At 40.3% G+C, this 23,598-nt stretch overlaps 1 protein-coding gene across 1 annotated transcript; it reads left to right on the forward strand.

Moving 5' to 3' along the window:
- The first annotated feature begins 70 nt into the window (after nt 1–70).
- HDC (histidine decarboxylase) lies at nt 71–12,389 on the forward strand. Its single transcript, XM_050309392.1, has 12 exons — nt 71–2,766; nt 3,606–3,778; nt 4,800–4,913; nt 5,668–5,790; nt 6,544–6,678; nt 7,581–7,724; nt 7,979–8,045; nt 8,860–9,022; nt 9,128–9,218; nt 10,373–10,471; nt 11,150–11,251; nt 11,436–12,389. The coding sequence occupies exons 1-12, from the start codon at nt 2,739–2,741 to the stop codon at nt 12,195–12,197; spliced, it is 2,001 nt and encodes a 666-aa protein (XP_050165349.1). The 5' UTR covers nt 71–2,738; the 3' UTR covers nt 12,198–12,389.
- The last annotated feature ends 11,209 nt before the right edge of the window (nt 12,390–23,598 follow it).

Genomic DNA, 23,598 nt, shown 5'->3' on the forward strand with positions numbered 1-23,598 from the left:
AGGTCAGAGCCTCTGTGTTGGGCACTTGGAGAAACATGAAGAAACAGTTTTAGGCTTAGAATGGCCTTAAATGGTGGGAGGGAGGAGTGGGCAGAGAATTGCATTGTACTGTACAAAACTTTGTCAAACAGGTCGAAATTAAACTTCAGTTTATAGAATTGGGAGTTAGGAAAAAATTCTGAGTATCCTAGTATCGTTACATAGTTGGTAAATTTGATCCTGATTGGCAGATTTGACCTAAAAATAATCAAAAGATAATAAAAATGAAAAACCTGTGGTGGTGAGTTTTAGGAGAACTATTTTCAAAGATATAATTGTGCTGGTACTAGGACTTAAGAAAGCCTTGTGCAGTGATTACATGGAAATTGCTCTGTTTTTAGGGGTTTTTTCAGGAACTATCCATAACGTCACTAACAAACGCGGGAACCAGTTAGTAGAGATAAATGTGCTGCTTAGGCATTGTTCCAATGGAATTATTCCGTGATCAAACTAATGCTTGTGTCATCACATCCCACAAAATTGACAACACTGTAATCTCTGTGAGTTCTTAATAATGATAAGAGTCTCAGTCTGAGTGGTGAGAGGGGCAACGTTCACATCCAAATGCAGAGTTTCCCACGGTTGAGCCAGCACAGACCTTTGTAGCAAATAATGAAATGAACCTTTTCCAATCATTCTGTTTCCTGTGAGCAAATATTCTATTCCTCACTGTCCATAATGAAATCCTACTAAGTGCAGGGTAGCTATAACAAAACCTTATCATCAGCAATATTTACCCTACCTGTAATTCATTATCACCCATTTTATTCTAGTTCCGAACAGGACCTGCTGTTTGTTCTCTTCTGCACAGAACAAGAGACCAAGCTGATGAAACTGTCACCCTTGAGCAAGGCGTGGGGTATATGTCACATGAAATATTTATCGTATAGTTTACCTCTGAAAACATTGTTAAAAATACTGTTCCTTATTTGCTGTTCCAAAGTAAAAACAAAATGTAATTAGCTACCATCTGTTTCTTTGAACAGATGTTTATATATTTTACGTATTAGTTACTTGTAATGAGCTAGAATCACAGTTTGGGGGAACTTTGGGCTCTTCTTGAGTTGGTCCTGTGCTTGATGCACCTTCTCACCTTTCTTGTTTTCCTTTATGGGATCATTTACAGTAAAGACAAGAGAAGTTAATAAATTGATATGAAGTGTGTGGGCAGCTTGTTACTTATCTCCTGATGTTTCCAGAGAAATGTGAGAAAACAGATGAATATGCATAGAGTATTTTATTTCCACCTCTTCTAATGCCTTTTTATCATTTTGGGTTTTTTTATTTCAGTGTGTTAATCTGATGTGTGTGTATCGGAGCATCTTTGTCATATCTAGAAAACAGTTCCTTCTCAAATATCTAATTGCAGCAGGACCTAGGAGAGGTCTTACGCTGTTCTGTAGACATTGGGCTGTGGGAACAATGTAACAACTTTCTAGAACTATGAAAGCGTTGGGGTTGTATTTGGGTACAAGAGGCAGAGAATTCAAGCTGCTCTGGCAGTCAGTTCTCTTCTGTGTGACGAGAACAGCGAAACCGCTGTTGTGTATCAGATGAAGGCTCTGCCTGACCTGGTGTCCTGTCTCCAGCAGGGCCAGTCCTAAGCAGAAGCCTGAGGTGCAGCAAAACTAGGGCAAGAATTTATGTACTGATAGTAGTTTCTGGTGCTTAGTCCACAAATCCTACCTCTCTCTTTGCCCAGGGCTGCTTCCTGCAGTGTAGAGCAAGTGAAGATGGCAAGTGCTCAGCAGTGAGTACAGTGTCAAAGGTTGTGCTGGCAGAGATAGGTCAGGATGTGTTTTCAGGTCCTAAAACTGAACAAGGGGGATTATACGTGACTGTCCTTTTAAACAGAATAGTCCAGGTGGAGGACTTGGAGGAATTCTGGAGAGACAAGACCAAATCCCAGTTCTTATGTGTATCATATGTGAGGAAAGCAAGCATGATGAGGGGGAAAATATGTATTTTCCCAGCTCAACAATCTAGGATGATAGCTGTGGAGGAACATCACCCTGGTCTGTGTAACCTGCTCTGATCTGGAAAGGCAGGAAATCCACTAAGAAGATCATTGCTGCTTTGTATTACAGTTCTGGAATTGGCAATAGCTGTAAAGCCTTTCCTTTTAGCAGCACGGGACTGAAAGTGTAAAGACTGAAGACTTGTGAGGGTGTAAGTATATTCTTGTTGTTTTGGGAATTCTCAAAACAATTCTTAAAAAACCCTCCTTCCCTGTCTGCAGATTTGTTCTGTGGTGGTGCCTTGTTTTAATGACTAGCACAATAGTTGGGTGTGCTAGTGTAACATCTGCTGGCTTTTACTTGGTTTGGAAGTTCTTGAGCTTAAGTCTTATGTTAATGTGCCTTATATTCATGACATGGATTACTGTGAGACTTCTGAAAGATTGATTGAAAATGGGGAAGGGGTAGTGCAGAGGCAGCTCCTCTTAGCGATACGCTATCTTACACATCAAAAGGGCACAGACGAGAACATGAGAGATTGTAAAAGCCCTCAATTGGGAGGAGTTAGATAAACACTCACCAATAACCTGCCTACGTTAAGCCTTTTCCAGAATGCATGAGTCTGAGAGAGAAGGGGAGCTATAAAGGGGGAAGCAGCCAGGAGGGCACCAGAGTGAACTGCCCACAGCTCCCCAAAGGTCGTGGCCCAGGTTCGAAGAGGTGCTTCTGTAAGGAATCAGTATGGAGCCTGAGGAGTACAGACAGAGAGGTGAGTGATCCTTGGCTCTTGCACATCGGTATCACTTACTCGTGGACATCGACTATGGTAGGGCTGGGAGTGGTCCCCAAAATTAGGATGGGCTATATACTCTTTATTTGCATATGTTCTTGAGACTTGGATCTGCTGAGGCTGAGACAAAGATTTGCCCCAGGGTTGAGTTTAAGTTAATGGATGTCGAGTCCATGGGTAACTTAGCCTTTTTGGTCTTATTTTTAAGATACTGTGGGAAAGCTGCAAAACTGTAATTCTGAATAAACTTGTGCTAAGGGTTTATAGCACAGCTCTTAGCTCTTAGCTCTTCCCCAGCCGACACTGTGATACTGATACAGTTCTGGAGATGGGGAGCAAACTTGAGTCCCAGGGCTGGAGGAGATTGCCTTAAAAAGTGGAGAAGAGGTGTGGAGCTGTGCAGCTGTTCTCAGAGGATGCAAAAGGGGGTATGCTATAGTGACAAGGAAGTGTGGGGCTTTTTGAAAATTTAATTCCTGTGAAATGCAGTTTCAGTTAATTTGTAAGCAAGAAAGTCTAATCTCTTGGTAATCAAACAAACTGTACTTGTACCCTGACTATGTTTTAAAGGTACATTTGAACCATTCAGTGATGACACTGAAATAACCCTGTGAGTCTCTTCTGTCCCCATGATGCCTGTTCTGGAAGCTGTGTCCCTACATTAGTAGATGGGACCAGTAGGGTGTAGGAGGGAGGTCAGTTGTGCTGGCAGTGCTGGGAGCAGTATTCCCATGCTAATGACAGATTGTGTGGAGTGCTGGTACTGCTGGGTCGTTTTCTCATAATTGAAACTCAAAACACTGGTTTGCCTCTTCCAGGGAAAGAGATGGTGGATTACATTTGCCAGTACCTGAGCAATGTGAGAGAGAGACGGGTGACTCCCGATGTACAGCCAGGTTACATGAGAGCCCAGTTGCCGGATTCTGCCCCAATGGACCCAGACAGCTGGGACAACATCTTTGGAGACATAGAGAAGATTATTATGCCAGGGGTAAGCAATAAAGTGTAATCATGACAGGAAAAAGCCCTTGTTGCCTGGGGTGAACACCAAATCCTGGGAATGCACAGGTTTTGCAGAACATGTATCTAAATGAGTAAAGTACCCCAAAAATATAGAATAAGTCTTGTAGACATTATGTCCACAGGAGGATTCTGGAGATTACTGTTGTGTTCCTACCTATAGTTTTAAGGAATAGACTGAATGTATTTTTGAAGTACCTTATACATTAACTCATATTTGCTTATAGAGAAACAAATTCACCAGTGTCAGAAAATCACTAGCTTCACAATGTCTCTACCTGCTGACCTGTATAACATCTATTTCAGAGATGTGGAAACTTGGGCACAGCAGTTGTGTACATGTAAGACCTGTCTCCTGTTCTTTGAATGTAAAGGTCTTGTTTCTCTTGTACATAAGTACTGCAGATTTTCTGCTAAGGGAGTTCATATTATCAAATTACATGTTTTATGTAAGAAGCTCAGTCTATTCTCAAATTTTTTTATAGATGTTTGCAGAAACTTGATCTGATGTAGGAGAGGTATTCACATTACACATGCTTATGCTGGTCTCCCGTCAGGTGTACAGAGGGGGTTATATAATTGTAGATGGCTGTGCTTAGCTACTTCTTTTGTTTGACAAACTGAGCAAGAGTAACTTTGTTGCAAGGACTCCCTTTACAAAGATAAAAATTTTGATAAATCATTCTGACTCTGGTCTTTTGTACATGGCACAACATTCTTTCCTGTTCACAATCTTTGTCTGCCTGTTTAATTCAGATAAATGCTTTTGCTGTTATTTGGAATTTATCTAACAATGACACAGTGTTATCATCTGCTAGTGCTGCACTCCTATTGATATTATCTCTGCAGCTTTCTGCTAGCAGATGTATAGTTGCACATATTATGTTGCTGTGATCCTTTTCCATCACTTCAAAGATCTAATGATAATTGATACATCTCAGGCAGAATTTTATGACATTTGCAGACTTAACTTCTAGATAATTCTGTTCTAGGTAGTCCATTGGCAAAGTCCACACATGCATGCCTACTTTCCAGCTCTTACTTCCTGGCCTTCACTCCTTGGAGATATGTTGGCTGATGCAATTAACTGCTTGGGATTCACATGGGTAATTTTTTTTTTGGACTATTTTAGATATTTGTTTCCTGTGTGTAATATGCAAGAGCAGGTTGTAGTCATTCTTTCTTGTTCTCTGAGTCAGTATAATTATTTGCTTTAACCAACTCTATGTTGTTTGCATAAGTGAAAAATTCTCTTAAAAAAAAAACCTCAAAAGAATGCATAAAACCAAACATTACCTAGTAGTAAGAGGTGAATGAAGAAAATATACCATTAGAAATGTCTGTTTTCTAGTTCTTTGCAGACCCCACTGAGAGCATTGTTCCCTGTCATCTAATCTCAGTGCCAAGATTGTTACACAAGCACTGCAGGCAATAAAGCAACCACCATCCCTGACTGCAGGCTAGATTGGGCTCCAGTCCAGTTCTCCTGCTCCTTTGAGAGAACACATTTCCTATTTTTCCTCTTCTGAAAATAATTGTTTGGTGGCCTGGCCCAAAATACCTGAGTATTTTGTATCCTCCTGCAGCAGCTACACGGCGCTACTTTGTTATAACTCTGCTTATCTCAGTAGCCTTCTAAGCCGATGTTCTCCCCAGTGGTGAAGTTGCCCAGATTTTTAGGTGTGTGTCGCTGTGTAAGAAAGCAGTAGAAGCTCATAAACCTATAAGAAATTGCTGGGTATTGTCTCCATGTAGTTGTATCAGATCAGCTCACTGTCTCCTTTAGCTCTGAGCTGAAAGAGGGATCAGCGCCCAGGGTGAATTACAGTCTGATTCTCTTTCTTTTTAAAATCTTTCTAGGCTTCCAGCCCAGCCTGTACAGAACTGGAAATGAATGTGATGGATTGGTTGGCTAAAATGCTGGGGCTTCCAGAAAAATTCCTGCACCATCATCCTGACAGTGTGGGTGGAGGAGTATTACAGGTAGGTGGCATTAGAGGAGGTCTCATCAACATTTTGTTTTCACTCAAGTGAATTTCCCTCTGGGTGATAGTTTTCCTAGAGGCAAAACCAACAAGATTCTCTGTTTGGGTCTGAATAGAGACAAATTCTAGTTTGGCATTATTTTCCCAAATTTTAGTATTAAATGTGGAAGATTATAGAATAAGAATTGCTGTTGCTTTTAGTGCTAACTGTGTTATGGACAAGCAGCAGGTACTCTTGTGGCCTTTTTAAAGATAAATGAGAGTCAAATTTCATTTCTTCAGTCTGTTTCACATCACCAAATCATACACTAAAGTGATTCTTACATAATTAGAGAACAAATCGTTGTCACTGTCCTTCTGCCACAGTCCTTAGCCACATAAAAAAATATTTTTCTTTTTTTTGGTGTGTCTTCTTTGTGTCTCTGAGAGGTGCAAGATCAAGGCCTGAACCTTTACCTCCTTTTGGAAGGCTTAAGCAAGTATCCCCTGGAATTAGTGTTGAGGTTCTGTGTTGTTATAAGGGGTTTTGCTTACATTTGTAATTTTATGGGAAATAGTACATTTTATCTGTAGAACAAAAGGAAAGTATGATTTATTTACTCCCCCCCAACTCAGTCCTGCACATTAAAAAAATACAGCAGTTAAAAGCAGTAGCAGGAATAAAAGAGGGGGTGGGCAGCTGAGTACTGACTTCAGTAAATCCCTGGCAAGATAGCAACGAAGTTGCAGTAAATGATCAATGTCTTTGCAGAGCACTGTGAGTGAATCCACCTTGGTTGCACTGCTAGCAGCAAGGAAGAACAAAATTCTAGAGATGAAGGTTTCCGAGCCAGACGCCGATGAGTCCTCGCTCAATTCTCGCCTCATCGCTTACGCATCTGATCAAGTAGGTTCTTATGATTACAAAGAAAACAACTGTGCTTCTTCTGTCTCACTCAGACTATGCAATGTGAACTTGCATTTCTCTACCAAGAGAGTGCCTCACAAGCATGAACCAGTTCCTCTGACACTGCTTTCTGCGGCTGAGGAAATGAAATCAGTGTGAGGCGAGGTTTCGTAGGGTCCTGGCAGTCCTCATGAGACTGTTCCACATGACTCATTGCTAAACTTCCTTCCTGTGTTTCACAAAGCCTTACCCCAGTAACTAGGTGCTGATCTCATGCTGCTCCGGCTCTTGTTTGTTCACAACCTCCTTCCACTCAGAACAGGCACACTGAAGGCGCTGTTACCTCAGTGCTGCTCCCAGTTGTGGGCTCCACTCTGGGCCTCTGCCTGCAAACCTGTTCTGTCCCTGGGCTCCTGAACTGAACAACTGTATTTTCCTGTGAGAACTGCAACAGGAGAGACACTCATGCTGGTTGTCTCTTAGTATAACTAAAAGGACTTTTTCTTGTGGAGTGTTTTGGGTCTACCCAGAAGTAAGCACATTTGGGGGATTTATCTTCTTATGGCAGGGAGGAGGGAATAAACTGGAGTTGATCCATTTCTAGAGACTCCTTTAAGCACTAATTTTTGATAAATGGCCCTTCAAACACCAGATGAGGATGCCTATTACTATATATTTTTTTAGAGACAAGTACCCAAATAAATGAAGTATTCCTTGGAATTACAGTGTACTGTTTTATATAGATACTCACAGAGAAGTCACTTTCAGACTTGTATTAACATGGATGACAAGAAGGACATTACCTCTGTATTTCTTGCCACCACTGTCTTTCTTAAGGCCATAACTTACCACAGCTGTTCAACCTCAGAGCTTGAGTTCTTACTGTTTTTCTTATTTTACAGGCACATTCTTCCGTAGAAAAGGCTGGCTTGATTTCCCTTGTGAAGATAAAATTTCTGCCTGTGGATGAGAACTTTTCCCTCAGAGGTGAAACTTTGAAGAAAGCCATTGCAGAAGACAGAAAGAAAGGCCTCGTACCTGTCTTTGTATGTTCAATTTTCTGACTGGGGGTATTGGCATACTGTTGTATTCTTAATGTCAAGATAAAATTTCATCTGAAACATTTCTTATTGTGTTAGAATACATTTACTGAATGTTAAAATGTATAGAAGAGTTTCTATTGTATTGAATGAAAATTTTTAAGATTTTGACTGTCTACCTAACCTGCCCACTTTTAAAGTGCTGCATCCATTTATTTAAAAAAACCCAATCCATCTTAATAGGTTTGTTTTTTTTCTAGGTTTGTGCAACTTTGGGTACAACTGGTGTCTGTGCTTTTGACAGTCTCTCAGAACTGGGTCCAATTTGTAAGTGTCTTTTTTTTTTTTTCCCCTGATTTTAAACTATGAAAGCACATAAAAGATAGGGAGACTTTTGCATGCCAAACCCAAGGAGAGTAGAAACACCGATCAGCTGAGTTTTTCAGACGTGTCTCAGGGATCGCTGAAGTCAGTACAAGACTTTGTGGTGATCTCTGTTAAGTTTTAGATTGGGATGCTAAAATACATTCTATTCAAGATGGATGAAATTTGCCAACTGATAAATCTTTAATGTGCTTGTTCAGGAAATACAGACTGTGCAATACTGTTATAGGATGGATACATAAATATTTAACCTAGCAAAGGGCTTTTGAAAGTAGATTCTGGTAGGACATCCTTTGGATCCACCAGTTCCATAGGTAAATTTGACATGGTTGCAGATTCTATTCCAGCATCAATTCTGCCCAGTAGCTTCAGAATACCTGAGGTGCTTTCTGCTATGGATCAGATTGTGGCTTCTATTCCTGGGTCCTTTCTGCTTGCCCCAGTGTCTTTATTCTGGCTTTGTGCAACTAAGTGGTACTGGGGAATTTCATGTAGTAAAAGGGCAGGGGAGAGAAATCAGTCATTAAGAAGACTCACATCAAATATGAAATAATGAATTTTGTTATAGTGTCCACCTGATTTCAGCATTATCCTGTATTTTGGGGTTATGGATCCACAGCTTTAGAATAAAACTAGATTGTCAATAGTTTGTCTACCTCCTCCAGAAAAATACACCTGTTTTTTTCAGAGAGGAGAGATTAAGCATGCACTTTGATTCCTTATGGCTCTTACATAACAACAATCTCAATTCCAACAGGTGATGCTGAGGGACTCTGGCTTCATATTGATGCTGCATATGCAGGAACAGCATTTGTATGTCCTGAATTTAGGCTGTTCTTGGAAGGAATTGAATATGCAGATTCCTTTACTTTTAACCCTTCTAAATGGATGATGGTTCATTTTGACTGCACTGGATTTTGGTGAGTAAAGGCAAAATGCAGACAACACCGTAAGAATACCATGCAAATTGCAAAGTATTTCTCTGCACTTATTTTGCTAAATCCAGTTCCTTCTGCAATTGATAGGGTTAAGGATAAATACAAATTACATCAAACCTTCAGTGTTAACCCTGTCTACCTCAGACATGCCAACTCAGGAGCTGCAACTGACTTCATGGTAAGTTATTATTTAAGTTGATATTTTATATTGCATATAAAATGTTCAAACAACAGTGAAATTCCTCACACTCTGGAGCATGCTTATCTTATAGATGATCTGATTACATAAATCCATTATACTTAGATCCTAAAACAAAGTAAATAATAAAACTTTGCAGTGATCCCTGGTTATGAAGATTAATTATAAAATTTCTTTCAGATTGAAGTACTTAAGATTTTTACACAGATAGAGATCCAGCCTTGCCTTTTTAATGAGAAGGGTCATTTCTGTGCATTGTATTGCTGAAGTAATTCCTACTGATGCCATTTTGGCTGGATTTCTTGTAACTCTGACATGTAATAAAAGAGAGAAAGGAGTAAGGAATGGAAACACGATGCTCTGAAACAGCAGGAGACTGAATTACATTTTTCTTCAGATTAAGGTATTCACAGAAGAGCCAAGAGGCATTTCTCTTCAGATACCTCTTACAACAGATTTCAGTACAGTAATACAAAGGAATATTCACTGCCAATTATTTCTGCTATGATCTCACCCTAGTCCTGAAAAGATAATTGTTTTATTGAAATCAATAGTGGCTTTCACTAAAGTGCAAGTGGAGGGAGGGATGGAAAAAAAAGATACAGAGTCCCCCTTGTGGTTAAATTGGATCCTGCACGTGATTGTGTAGCTCTCTAGAAATACTCCTTTATATGTTTTCTTACTCTTTTCTTTGCATAGGTGCTACTTCATCTGGAACGGTATCAATTCTACCTACTGTAGAATCAGTTCTACCCCTGTACCAATTCTTGTTTAGGATGGCACTTAAATATGCAAATTACAGGAACTGAAGTGAGCACTGAGTCTTAAAGTGTAAATGGCAACATCTTAAATTGATCATGCTCTTAAAATGCAAAGAGTTGTTGTTATTAGCTGGTAATTAACTTAAAATTCTAATCATGTCCAGGCCATAGATTAAGGGGAATAGCCAAAATGTTGTTTTTGCACATAACTGATATATATGGAGACACAGTGTTTCTTTGATGGCTGTGTCCTAAGCTTAGCAGATTTTCAGTAATATGACAATATTTGTCTCAACAGAGATTTCTGACCTGAGTCAGAAGTCTCTTTTCTGTTGTTTCTGCACTCACTGAGGCACTGTTGTGTTTTCACAGCACTGGCAGATTCCACTGAGTCGCCGATTCCGCTCTTTGAAGCTGTGGTTTGTGCTTCGCTCGTTCGGGGTGAAAAAGCTTCAAGCTCACGTCCGACATGTATGTGAATTAACAGTGCAACCATACATGTGTTATGTTCATTTCTTGGTAGCTGAGATTAGTGAGTTCAGAGGTTCAAAGATGAGTAACATGCAAAGCTTGCATGTGAACACTAAATGTGTTCTCTTAAGTAATCTGTAAAGATTGACTGCGTAGACAAAACGTTTCCTGTCCCCTTCTTGGAAGCAACAGGCAATGGCAGGCGAGTGGGTAAGTCACAGCCTTCTGCACGTTACTGAGTACCAATCTGTAGGAGCTTTCTTTGAGGCAGCTGTTTGGGAGGCAGGCTGGGATGAAAGGCTGAACCCACCACTGTGAAAATGTACAGGCTTAAGTTTCTGATGGAGAGTAAATACAAGGATCATATTGTGGATCAGTGGTTGCTGCCAAAGGACTCCAATCTGAGAAGGCACATTGTTTTCAAATGTTCTTCTAGAAAATCCCTATGTATAGTCCAGTTACTCATGTTCGTTGTCAAGGATTTGGGCAAATAGACTTTAAAATTGTTAACTTTGTTATTCTTCTGTTTTCTGCTATTCATGCATTGGAATGATGTGTTTTAGTAAGGAAAGGAAGTCTTTTTAACTATCTAATTTAGTGTCTTACAGTGTGTAGTGGTTTGTGACAAACCAATATATAACTAGCGTTATAGGTTAATTAAGGTTTCTTTAATTATAGGGTACTGAAACAGCCAAATTCTTTGAGTCCTTGGTTAAAAGTGATCCACTTTTTGAAATTCCTGCGAAGAGGCATCTTGGACTGGTTGTATTTCGGCTAAAGGTAAAGATAAGACCTTTTGTATTTCTCTTTGGAATTAATTGACCACAGCTGATCTCTCCCCAGACATTAAGAACGGTGAATAAACTTTCATGTAAGAATTTGTGATCGCAGTTCTTAAAGATGTTTGGATGTCACTGGAAATTCTAACTATAGTATTTCTTTTTCTTATTCACATTTCAAACAGGGTCCCAACTGGCTGACAGAAAAACTCCTGAAAGAACTGAGCAGTTCTGGCAGGCTCTTCCTCATTCCAGCAACCATTCGTGACAAGTTCATCATCCGCTTTACTGTAACATCTCAGTTCACAACCAGGGAAGACATTCTGCGAGACTGGGCCATCATTCAACACACTGCAGCCCAGATTGTTAGCCAGAATTATGGGCTGCACCGCATCACTTCTGATGATGGGGCAAGAATCCCTGCTATGGTAGTAGAGCCCAGTTCTGATGCCCTTAGTAACGCTTCCCAGCTTTATCTAGATGGAGGGAAATCTAAACCACCTTCCAGAAAAACAGTAGTTCAGCCTAAGAAGTTATCAGTGAGTCCCAGTACATGTGTGATAAGTCAACAAGTGAAAGGTCAAGGGGATCCTCTAGATGATTGTTTTCCAGAAGATGTCCAGGATGTTACCAAACATAAGTTAACCTCTTTTTTATTCAGTTATTTATCTGTTCAAGGCAAGAAAAAGACAGCACGTTCCCTTAGCTGCACCAGCGTGCCAGTGACTGGTAGTCTTGAGCAATGTAACCCCAAAGCTGCAGCCACTGACAAGGAGGAGTCTCGTGCAAGTGCCAGAGTTCTTTCCAGCCTCCCCGAAGACATGATGATGTTCAAAAAAAGTGCCTTCAAAAAACTAATTAAGTTCTACAGTGTCCCAAGCTTTCCAGAGTGTAGCATTCAGTGTGGCCTTCAGCTGCCTTGTTGTCCTCTGCAAGCCATTGTTTAACAAGTAAGAGAGCTTGGTCCTTAAAAAGAGAACCAAAGTTTGCTTAATCATATGCAATACCACATGTTCTTTTGTTCAATATGTAAGCAGTGGCAACAGCCACTGAGAAAATTCCTGTGCTTTTACTGGTGAAAACCTCATGTATTTATAGATTAAAATGTCAAATAAATCTTGTAGGCATATAACATGAAACCCTGTGTTTTGTAGACTGTGGTAAAGAAAATGCTAATTTCTGCCTTATCCATCCCCATAATGGACAGTTTCCAGCTGGTAGGTTGAAACAATTTTGACAAATTATACAGGCCTCAGTAGGGGGAAACAATGTAGGTCTCTATTTGCATCATTGATTTTGGTTTTGTTTGTTTTTTTTTTTTTGATACCTTGACTTGAGCTCTTTAGAATGCTGTGAGGATCTGTGTGTGCAGCCAGTGCCAACTTAGTTCTGAACGATGCAAAAAGAAGGATGTAACCTCCCCCAGATATTTTTCTGCATTAGGGGAATTTTAAAACTGGCAGTTAAACACAGCAGCCCTGCCTTTCCATCTGTGCTAATGAGTTACTGTGCACAGGAGGCTTTATGCAACCATGTTGCAACAGCAGTTGCCCTTGCAAAGCACCTGTGGCCTTTCTCAGCATTACCTAAGGTCTGTAGATCACAAATTCATGAGGAAAGAGAGTAGGAATGATACTTCACCCTCTCTTACGATAAAAGAATTAAAGGGGCATTATGGAAGAAAGGTCTTTTATGCAGCCAACAAATGTATTGCTACGAGAGGCCAATGATTCATGTATTTTTCAAAAAATAATGAAAAAAATTAGGGGGAGAAAAATCTATTAAGGACAGAATTAAATGAAGAGATGTTTTGAGTCAGGAAGCACAGTTATTCCTAGGAGATTATTCTGGGAAAGCACTGCTAGATGCTTGCTGCCTTCCTTCCAGACACCTACAGTCACCCCATCTTGAAGGCAGTGCACTCCAACAGATGGATCTTCCACGTGACCCAGAACAACTATTCTCAAGTTACATAAACAATGAGCCTGGTTTATCAGAACAATGTCTGGGCCCTTATACAACATCAGCTAAACTTGTCAGCTAAGATAAGAGTTGGACAAGTTCTGTTTTATTAAATCAATATTTGCTAGTATTAATAAATAGGATTTCACGGCCAGCTTAGAATAACAGATGCTTTAAAAACTGAGTATTATAAAACACAGATTTTTTACATGCTCAGTTTGAAATCATGTTTTTTTACTGAGTTATAAATGTCCTGGGTTATTTGTACATGCACATTTTCTTTGTCATCCAGGAAATACAGGCAGTCTTTGATGACTGCTGAGTTGAAACCTTCCTCTGTTAGTTGTACTTTACAGTACTTCAAGGTTGCTGTAAGTTCAGTGGTGCTCTACAAAACAAAATTACAATTACACTCATGAATGTCAACATATAATTGTGGGAATTGGATTTTCTAAATTTCAAGGAAATAGTATTTAAAGAAAATCCATACATGGAAGTTAAAGGTTTACTAATAGAGGTCTAAACTATCTCTATTCACCAGATAATATCTGAGCTATGGAGTAGGTGAGCCAGTAGTTACTCTGAATATAAGAAGTGCTGGGGCCTTAGGAACATTAGGTTTACCTTAGTATTCTAAGGGTTACCTGACAGGTTTACCTTAGTATTCTATTTAAATGAGGCATGAGAAAGTAGTTTTCAGCTTCTAGTCAGAGAGAATCAAGGGATTTATCCAGAATATTATTTAGTTATGTTCTCAGATCAAAAACCAGAATTTTTCTTAGAACAAAGAAAATGCCATTTGGAGATTGGGCAAGACTTGCTGTACTTTACATGGATGGCAAGACAAAGCACTACCTTGACTCGTCAACTGTTTTGTTTGTATAACTCAAAAGTTTAAAGATCAATTAAACAACAAGGCACAACTGGTTCTAGTCCTCAGATACACCACCTTTCTCAAAAGAGCAGTTTATCTCAACTTCCAAATACAGAAAGAGTGACATTCTTGCAGCATTTTCCTAATTCAAGTTAAATTTCAGTTTAGAATTTGGCTATTTTTTCACTGGCAGGGTAAAAATCTAATGCTTCTCTTGCAAGCTTTTGTTTATGTGTGGATCTTTATTTTGCACAGAGCAGTCGGTGGAGGGAGCAACACTAAACTGAGAGCACAGCTGTATTACTGTGTTGAAGGTATCCAACAGGAAATGTATTTTCCAATGAGATCTTCCTGATTTTGTATGTTAAAATGTTCCAAGTATCCTGTAACTGCTCATGCAACTTGTTTTTTTCAGGCTGAACTGAAACATCTGGCTGCAGTTCTACTCTTATACTAGTAAATGACTGGAGCAAGTGGGAAACAAAAGCAGCCTTTTTGAGAATCGCTATAGTGTAACTGGGAAGTTCAGAGTCATCATAGGAAACAGAGAAAACACTGACACACAGACTAGGTAGGACCACTAGTTTACCTTAATTCTTATAAAACGAGGTCTTGCATAGTTTGGAAGGTGAGTGATGATGTGTCTGTAAGTACTTTCTTTGCTAAATTCAGTTTTCTTTTAGTGGAATACAGACCATTCCTGTTCATAGCCTGGAGGAATAATGACAGTAAATAACTGTAGTTTATATATAAATCTGAACTTCAGGCTAACCTCTTTTGTCTTTTATTTAATCTTCTTTCTCCTATCAGTGAACCCTTCCTTCTAAGCCAACTTAGAAAAATTCTAACACACCTTCCTTTAGATACCTAAGGAATTAGATTTTCTTAAGGCTTCAGCTTGCTGCATGCCAAATTCTTTGGAAAGAGCATCAGAATTATAGACGGCAGGCATTTTGAAAGTCCCGCAGCGCCAGGGCCGCCTGGCAAGTCCACACCTCGGCACCGAAGAGCATCAGCGGCTTGTGCGGCGCCGGCCGCGCCCGCCCCGCGAAGGTGTCCAGGACGGTGCAGGCACCCGCTCTCTGCGCCCGCATCGCCACCAGGGCCATGGCCAGGGCGAAGCGGAGGTCCTGGAAGAAGCAGGGCCAGGCGGAGCTCAGGAGCAGCATCCCCGGCAGCGCGGTGCCCAGCGCGGGCAGCATCCCCCCGCAGAACCGCCCGGAGCAGCGCTGGGGAGGGTCCGGAGCCCGCACCTCAGGGCGGGGGAACGAGGAGTTCTCGCCTCAGACCGCCGCCCGTGCCTCCCCCCAGGGCTTTCTACCCCCAGAGGCGCTGTGTGGTTTGACGGCAGCCGCTCCCCGCCGTCTCTGGAGCAGCTGCTCCACGGGCGCTGTGGGGATGGACGAGCTGCGGGCGGAGCGCGCCGAGGGAATTGCGGGGTGAGGCTTCCTGGCAGTGGAAGTGCGGAGCACGTTCCTGCCTTCCCCTTCTACCAGCCCTAGTGCTATTCCTCACTGGGTGGTGAATAGCTTAACATGCAAACAGTCAGGTTTTTTTAATTACCCCCGCATTTATTCGTGTTCTAGATGCACAGGAGAAATTTAGTCTCAGTCTTTCTGTTTTTCTCTTGTGCGAGGCTAAGAGACACATTAATTACTCAGACAACCTTGAAACAAACTTCAGGAATTTTGCCCAGCGACCAGGACTCAGTGCTTATTGGTGAAGTTTAAACAGCCATTACTCTGAATAAGGACAGCTATTTTGTTTTCATATTTTGCTAAGTGCCACCAAGGTCCTCCAGTTTTCTGCTGCCCTTTTACGTCAAATCTGATACTTTTCACCACAACGTGAGCTGATTCCTGTGATTGATCCACCAGGAAACTTCACTGCAGACTTTGCTTCCACTGCCAGATAAATTGACTCTGCTGTTAGGTGAGCTCTGGCCACCTCTTGTTGCAGCACAAGCCCTGGGTGTCCGAGCGGGCTGGGAGGGAGCAGATCCGTCCAGTTTACCTGCGGTCAGACCTCCCAGGGAGCTGCTGCAGCTGAAACTTGACCCGGTGGATTAGGTGGCCCACAGCCAGCACTGCCTCTCCTGCTCACATGCTCCTCCCAGGAGCCAGCAGTAGAACTCATGGGACTGAGTGAGGAGCTGGTTCAGGGTGCTAGCTGGGGTGAAAATTAACTGATTTACGTCTAGGGTAAATTTTGACTATCACTAGACTTTCGGATAAATCACTAGACCATTTGGATAAATTAGAGGGTTTTTACAGTTCTTCTGTAACAGAGCTACTGTTTCAAACTGGTGCCTGGGGATTTTTTTAGGAATTGCTTCACAACTGTAAACACTACAGAATATTTTTGAAGCTTCTTTATGTGATGGTAACTGCCTGGGAGAAGTAGGAGAAAGTAATACACCCTCTTGTCTATATACAAGTATTATCTACTATAATACTTTTAACAGGTAATTGCTGTTTCATGTGTTGTTTGAGGTTAATGTATCCTGAAATTTGTCACATATGATGTGGCATAATTTTGAAGTGGCTGGTACTTTTCTGGTTTTCAGGTTATTTTTGTGAAGGAATTACTAATCTAGATGGGTTATTTTGTGCTTTCCTAATGTTAAGGACAGCCTTGGTGTATGTTGATACTTTTGCCCAAACAGCTGTCACTTGGCTAGAAACTGCAGTATGTAAACTTAAGTGGTTCTGCTGAACCAAGTACCAGTTTCAATTTTGTTAGCCAAGGGACAAGAAGTGCTTTTTTATTGACTCAGTTGTTTGCTAGGTTTCATACATCCATGGGTGCTCAGTTAATGAGTCTGGGACTTCCTATGAATGCTCCATTTCCACAGTCTTCTCATGTCTAGCTTTCATCCTCCTAATGCTTCATGGAAGTACTTGAAAACCAGGTACCTTTCTGCTATAGCTCCACAATAGCTGACATTCACAAAACTCTACATCCATATCCTCCGTGGAGGAGGGATTGAATTTCAAGGTGCCTGCAGAGGTCACAAGGGACTGCATAATTTAAACTTAGATAATAAACCTCTATGAATTTAACTTATATAATGAGCACCTCAGTATTTTGAAATGGAGACTCGAAAATTAACCATCCAAAATAAATAAATAATGACATAAAAATGTAATATTTTTAGCAAAGTATTACTAACGTTTGTTACTGTCACAGCTTGAATCTGAGTCTTTAGCTCCAGCCCCAGTGAATGATGCACAGGCATACTGGGAAGGTTAGTTCTTTCATATTTGTAGGGTGCAAGGAACTGTGATTATGTGGTGCTGATTATTTGCCTGTTTCTGTCACTATGTCAAGCAGTGCACAGGTTCCCCTTCACTTGCCCTACAAAATCCTGATGCTCAACACTTGCTTATACTCAGCTTTAGACAGTAGAATCTGTTTCATTAATAGGAAATACAGTTCATGACATTTATTCATTACTCTTTTCTCAGTTTCTGTGCTCTATTTTCTCATTTGCTTTTTTTCCTGCCTACTTCTGTTTTCAGTTCTTTGTAGGGGGCTTGTTGCTACAGTGCTCGTTTGCTCTACTCACAGAGCAGGAAAGGAAGTTAAAAATAAAGAAAAGCTAAACCTTGTCAGATGCTATAAAGGGTTTGCCAAGAGGCAAGGATATCTTGCTTTGATCCACGAGATGTCACCAGTGGGCAATAAGTAACTGGAAATTTGTATTAAATTGGGATTCAGGCTCACCGTGCAAGACAGGGAGCTTGGGAAAGCCCAACACTCCTCATGCTGCTGACCACAGGATGCTCCAGGCTGCAGCATTTTCTGTGCAGACAGCCTCCTCTCTTTTCTCTTCAGTTTTCTATTATGATTTGATGGGAGATTACACTGTAATGGTACAGGACAGCATGCACCATTCTAGCTAGCTGTGTGATAATAATCATACCACAAAGCAACACTTACTTAATTACTGGTGAATGGCAGAGAGATGGGATTCAGAGTGGATGAGCTGTGGCTTCAGTGAACCTGTGTAACAGGCCAGCTGTGTTTGTTCTTTCCTTACCTGTGTCACCTGACACTTCCCACTGAAATTCACAGCTGAGTATTTTTCAGGATTGCTAAACTGAAGCCTTCAAGGTCAATTTTTTAATTTCAAATGTCTTTCTGCCACATTTCAAATTCACGGCTACTACAGTTTCTATTATATGTTCATTTGCAGTTTTACCACAGTTCTTCTGGAAGGTTTCAATCAGATGTGACAGGTTGGCCTGATCTAATTCATTGGTGCAGCCAAAAGAGGTGATTTTGTTTCCCTGTCCTCCTTATGTGACCTCCTAACTCCACTGCCTCCCTTGCTCCAGCTCTGGTGCTCTTCTGACACTTCAATGATGAATTCAGCTCATTAAGCCAGCAGAAAACTGTATTTTGCTGGGTGAGTTCCCTGCTGACTCACTGAGTAGAACTGGCTTTTTAAGGAGTCATATTAGTACCCATATTAGGACTAATACATAGGAAGGAATGAGGACATCATAAGCACCAGCTTGATCTCCCTTCCCTACATTCTACATCTCAAAATCTCACTCTGTTCCCTCCCACCTTAGGAAGGAATGCAAGGTGTCTATTAACCAGGTAAAATAATTTTTGTAAATGTAAGAACCAAGTTCATGGTCTACGAGGAGATAAATCAGTGAACCTACTCACGGCAGAGTTCAAAGCCATTCCATTTTCACCCTCCCTGCCTGGCAGAGGTTCAGGAGATGAAGGTCAGTGAAATACATGCTCTGGCACTACTTAAACTGTGCTAATATCAGCAGTTTATTGGTATTTTTCCATATCTTTCCCCACTTCTGAGGGATGATGCTTACAAGTCTGTAATGCATCAGGATGTCTACTAGGTCAGCTGGGTGAGCTGACTTGCTGGTCCAGTTGCAGCTGATTTGACATCTTTGTTCACTGAAATAATTTGCAATCACCAACTTTGAAAAGTCTCCTTCAAAAGGAGTGAGCCATTCCTGTGACTAGCATTTCCAAGGAAGTTTTGTCTAATGGATTACCCAGGTCCCTCCTAAAATCAAAAAATCTCGATGTTGCAGGGTGCCTTTACTTTGCTGCAGCTCTTTTATGTTCCTTTATGTTAATGACATTGCTTTTGAAAGATAAAAGTGTGCAACCTGGCTGAAATAAACATGCCATGACTTGTTACACAAAACCATATAGATAGTCTAGATTTGTGTGCTCTATGCTTCTGTTCTTCCTAAATTTACTGGGTCTGAAACCTCCTTCCTTTTCAAGAAATTGGCATTTTGCAGCTAAGAATTTGTTTTGCTAGAAAATTGTCCACTAAATCTCCTTGCAATACCATGTATTGAAGCTAAAAATCTTAAACTGTTTTGGATTGAGTGGTAACTTAGATTTAGCTCTCTGCTCATTTATGACTGGCTAAAGAAATTGTAGGTGAAGCTGTCTGAGTCACAGTGAGACTCATCTTTCTGTTGCAGAGGTGTTAGAAGCAACTGCTATGAAATTCTAGGAACAAAATTGTAATAGTCTACAGTGACATGTGAGAGATTCCTGGTGCTGGATGGTAGCTAGATTCTTGGCATTGAACCCATCCTCGTCTTCCTTGGATGAACATGGTTGGGATTCACCAGAACAGATGTGCTTTCCAGGATCACTGAAGGGAGCTGTCAAAGCTCAGGAATTATCTCCTCTCCTAATACAGAAACTCCAAAGGGAGCCTTGCTCAATTCTCTTTCATGAAGTTGAGAAAATGTTTCCATCCCATAAATAGATTTTGAATTCTATAGGCTCATTACAGATACACAGCCAAACTTCTTGCAGAGCTATGCCAGCAGAAGTCAGTTCAAGAGTTCAGTTAGTTGTGTTAATAAAGGTATCCCAGTCATTGCAAGCAAGCTCCTTGCACTCTCATCTGCTGAGGATCTGTTATCTGTCAATAACTGGAGTGGCCAAGGAGAGATGAAAGGGTAAGGATTAAGAAGAAATCTTGCTTGGGAATTTAAAATTGCTGCTTTCCACCAAAGTCTGATTCACCACGTTTTTTCACTTGTGAGGAAAGAGTAAATGACGTCCACGTGTCCAAATCCTGTGTTGTTTTTTTAACCACTAACTTTAAGCTTGAATCAGATTCAGCATAAGACTCATCATGAATTTATTAAATCCTCTGAAGGAGACACTCAAATCAAATCCTACTTGTATAACTTGTTACTATCCTACCATCAAGGCAAGATTATACTCAGCCAACTTTTCAAAGGCAGTAGAGCACAAGCAACATTCACAGGTGCTGCCAGCAACAGAATCAAGTGGTGGAATGTGCTTATCAAAGAACTGTGTTTTCTTAGAAAAAGGGGAGGGGGGAGAATATGCTTTGCTCTCACAACCTTATTTACTGAGCAGCAGCAAACTACAAGTTCTGCCATCTAGTTCAATCTGAGGGTACTTCAGCCCCTTTCACACGAATAAACTGCATGCATGGGCTAGAAAACAGTAGCTTGAGTAACTGCTCAAGAAACTGCACAGAGTGACTGAGGTACTGTGGCTTATTCCTCTTTTCGTGGAATCTCTTCAAGGCATTATATGGTTCAATGTAGAAAGGAGAAGCAGAGGAAAGCTGGTTTTTGTACTCCTTGAAGTAAATAGAACACTAATAACTTTGGTGCCTTGGGTCCTCTCTTGAAAGCTTGGTATGGATAAGAGGTTATTGGAGAGCCAAAGCTTCCTGTCTCTTCCAAGAAAGAAAGTGGAACTAATGCGAAGTATTTCAACAAAAATCATGCAAACCCCCTTCAAATTAGGAGGATAGTAGCTTACTTGCAGTTGCCTCTCACATAACGGTTAAAGGAGCCATAATTTGTGAAATGATTGTTCAAATGTATAATGTGATATGGCTGCAATTTTTAACTGTAGTGCGAGTGAAAAGAAAACTGGATGCAGTTGTCATTTCAGGGGCACAGCAAAGTTATATTAATAATTTCAATAAATACTCTTCTAGAAAGATGTGAACCAAATTTCAAATGCTTATGTACAGCAGGCTATGTTGCAAAACATTTGAAACTCAAGAGATTTCAAATGTACTAGAGCCATGAACTTCTCTTGGCAGCCCTGAGAGAAAGTATCATCACAGTACTGACCCTGGAAAATGTTGGCAGATCATGTTACTGTATACATGGAAAGGCTGGTCTGAATGAAATCTATCCCACCGAGTGAAGTGCCTCTTGCTGCATGAACCTCCAGCATTTTTCAGTAGTTAGCACTGCCTGGCCTCTGGAAATGACAGAGTGTAAAATGTCATGGATTATGGCCACCAAATCCTTTGCCTTCACAGTACTTGCTTCAGCTCTGTCACCTTTCTGTAACAGAAATGTGACATCTAAAATTAAAACAGGTATTTATGTGTGTGCTGGTACTCATTTATATGCACATACAGTGTCCTAATCAGAATGTGGATTTCTACAGGCTCTGTTAGGAAAAGAATTTCATTATTAAATCAGTCATTTCTATGATGTAACATGGTTTGTGAGTAGCCAGAAGGACAGTGGCAAGTCTTATCTTCCTGAAACCAGGTGGATATTTTTATTTGAGCAAATTTGATTTGCTCAAAGTTCCAAAGATTTGGGTTTTTTTATTACTTTCAAGCCAAAAGTTTCATCTAACAGTTATCTCACTAGAGCTCTGTCATTGTGTTTTCTATTTCAATTGCAACTTGTATCTCCCCCTGGCCAGTGTCCTGCCCTTCACATACGTGCCCTTCTACTCCCTGTACTGTTCCCTTTGCTCAGTTACTGAGCCTTGTTTCGGGTGGGGATACATAACTGTGTTTCTCAACATCCTTGTAGTATTTCAGCTGCCTGGTTCCCAAAAAAGGAGTTACATTATTTCAGAACTTATCAGACATGCTTGAAATTGAGTGCAATACACGAAATTGTGAATTCTAAAGTGAATTATATGTGTTGAAATGAATGTTGATAGCATATGTGATTTGATTGCATTTTGCAATGAAATTTTAAAAACATTTCAATGGAAAGATATGAAGAGCAATATTTCCATAAATAATTAAAATAATACACAAAGAATTGACTCGTACCAATGGACTAACAACCTTAGAAAATTGTGATCTATTGCTACCTAAGTCTGATACAGAAAACATCTACGTAACTCATCTCCTTTCAGTCATGAGATTTTTTGATTTCTGAAAGACAGGGTAGGTTTAAGCCTTGCTTCCAAGAACAGAAGGTTACATGACATGACTGTGGATTGTGTAGGTGCATATATATGTCCGTGTCTGTTCCCTCCTTCCCCTCCCTGTAACTTGAACCTGTTGGCTGCTTTGAGACAGATTTGAGAAAGGGTCATGGGTCTCACTGCTATTTTAAGTTTCTACATGTTCTGTGATAATAGCTGGTTAGGGGTAGAGACCTCTGAAGTGCCCCAACTAACAAAAGGGTGGCAGAGTTATCAGATACCAGTGTGTCCACATAGTGGAGACTCCTTCTAAATTCTGATCTGTGATTATATTAAATGTCATCCAGTTTACAATTGTGATTTATCATTTACCATATGAATTGCACAAAAAATAGGAAATCAATTTCACTTACTTCTTGTAGTCATAGGAGTGTTTCATTCTGTGGTCAAAACTCCATTGTAGCAAACTGTGTTCAGTGTGATGGAGAATTTGGCATTCAGTGTGTCACACAGTGAAGATTTGCTGACAAGAGAGAACAGATAATCTTCCAAGAATTACACAGAATTGGCTTGTGGGGAAAACTACAGGATTTGTCCTTCAATAAAAGATAAAGTAGGCAGAACCCATGTAGAGTTTGTCAGGAAGTTTAAAGATTAAATTGGATTCAGTGAATCCAGGATTAGGGAGAGAGGATTTCTTGCCATTTTATATATGTAGCTTGTTTGATTGGATAAATTTAATTATGTATTTTGAGTGTGAAAGCAAAATTTAAATTATTTAATTAAAATTGAAATGTCTTTCAAAGTACTTTGAAAACAGTACATTGTTTTTAGCTCTTATAGATCACAAGTAAAATATTTTAAATTAGATGAATTGTTTTAATTATGTGTGGAAAAATATTTTGACTTGTTTTTGGAGTTCAGAGTTGACTACAAAATTATGATCTTAAACCCCACATTTTAATGTTTTGAGGTGCATTTATTTTTTCAACTGGAACAGTCCAGACTTTTGAACTTCAGGAAGTTTGAAACTTGCTTTCTAAGAAGCATACTGGATTCTTCTGTGTTGCTCCTGATAGCTAACAGATAAGATTTGCTGTGCCAAATTCTCTTCCTCTGGGTGTAGTCTGTTGGAATTTAGCAAGCAGTATCCTTGACAAGGCAGTAGAAGAAAGGCACTGAAGTCTCTCACGTTTGTATTTCTGAGCAGATTAACTTTGTGTAAGTAAAGTAAAACCTGTTGAATATATGTAAATATTAAGACCAGCACACACTAGATATTTACAGCAAGTTGTTTTAATAGGCAATGTTTCAATAATACTGGTAAGAAA

Source organism: Myiozetetes cayanensis, unplaced genomic scaffold (genome assembly GCF_022539395.1).
Source record: "Myiozetetes cayanensis isolate MyiCay16 unplaced genomic scaffold, myiCay2020 scf14, whole genome shotgun sequence".
Classification (NCBI taxonomy): Eukaryota; Metazoa; Chordata; class Aves; order Passeriformes; family Tyrannidae; genus Myiozetetes; species Myiozetetes cayanensis.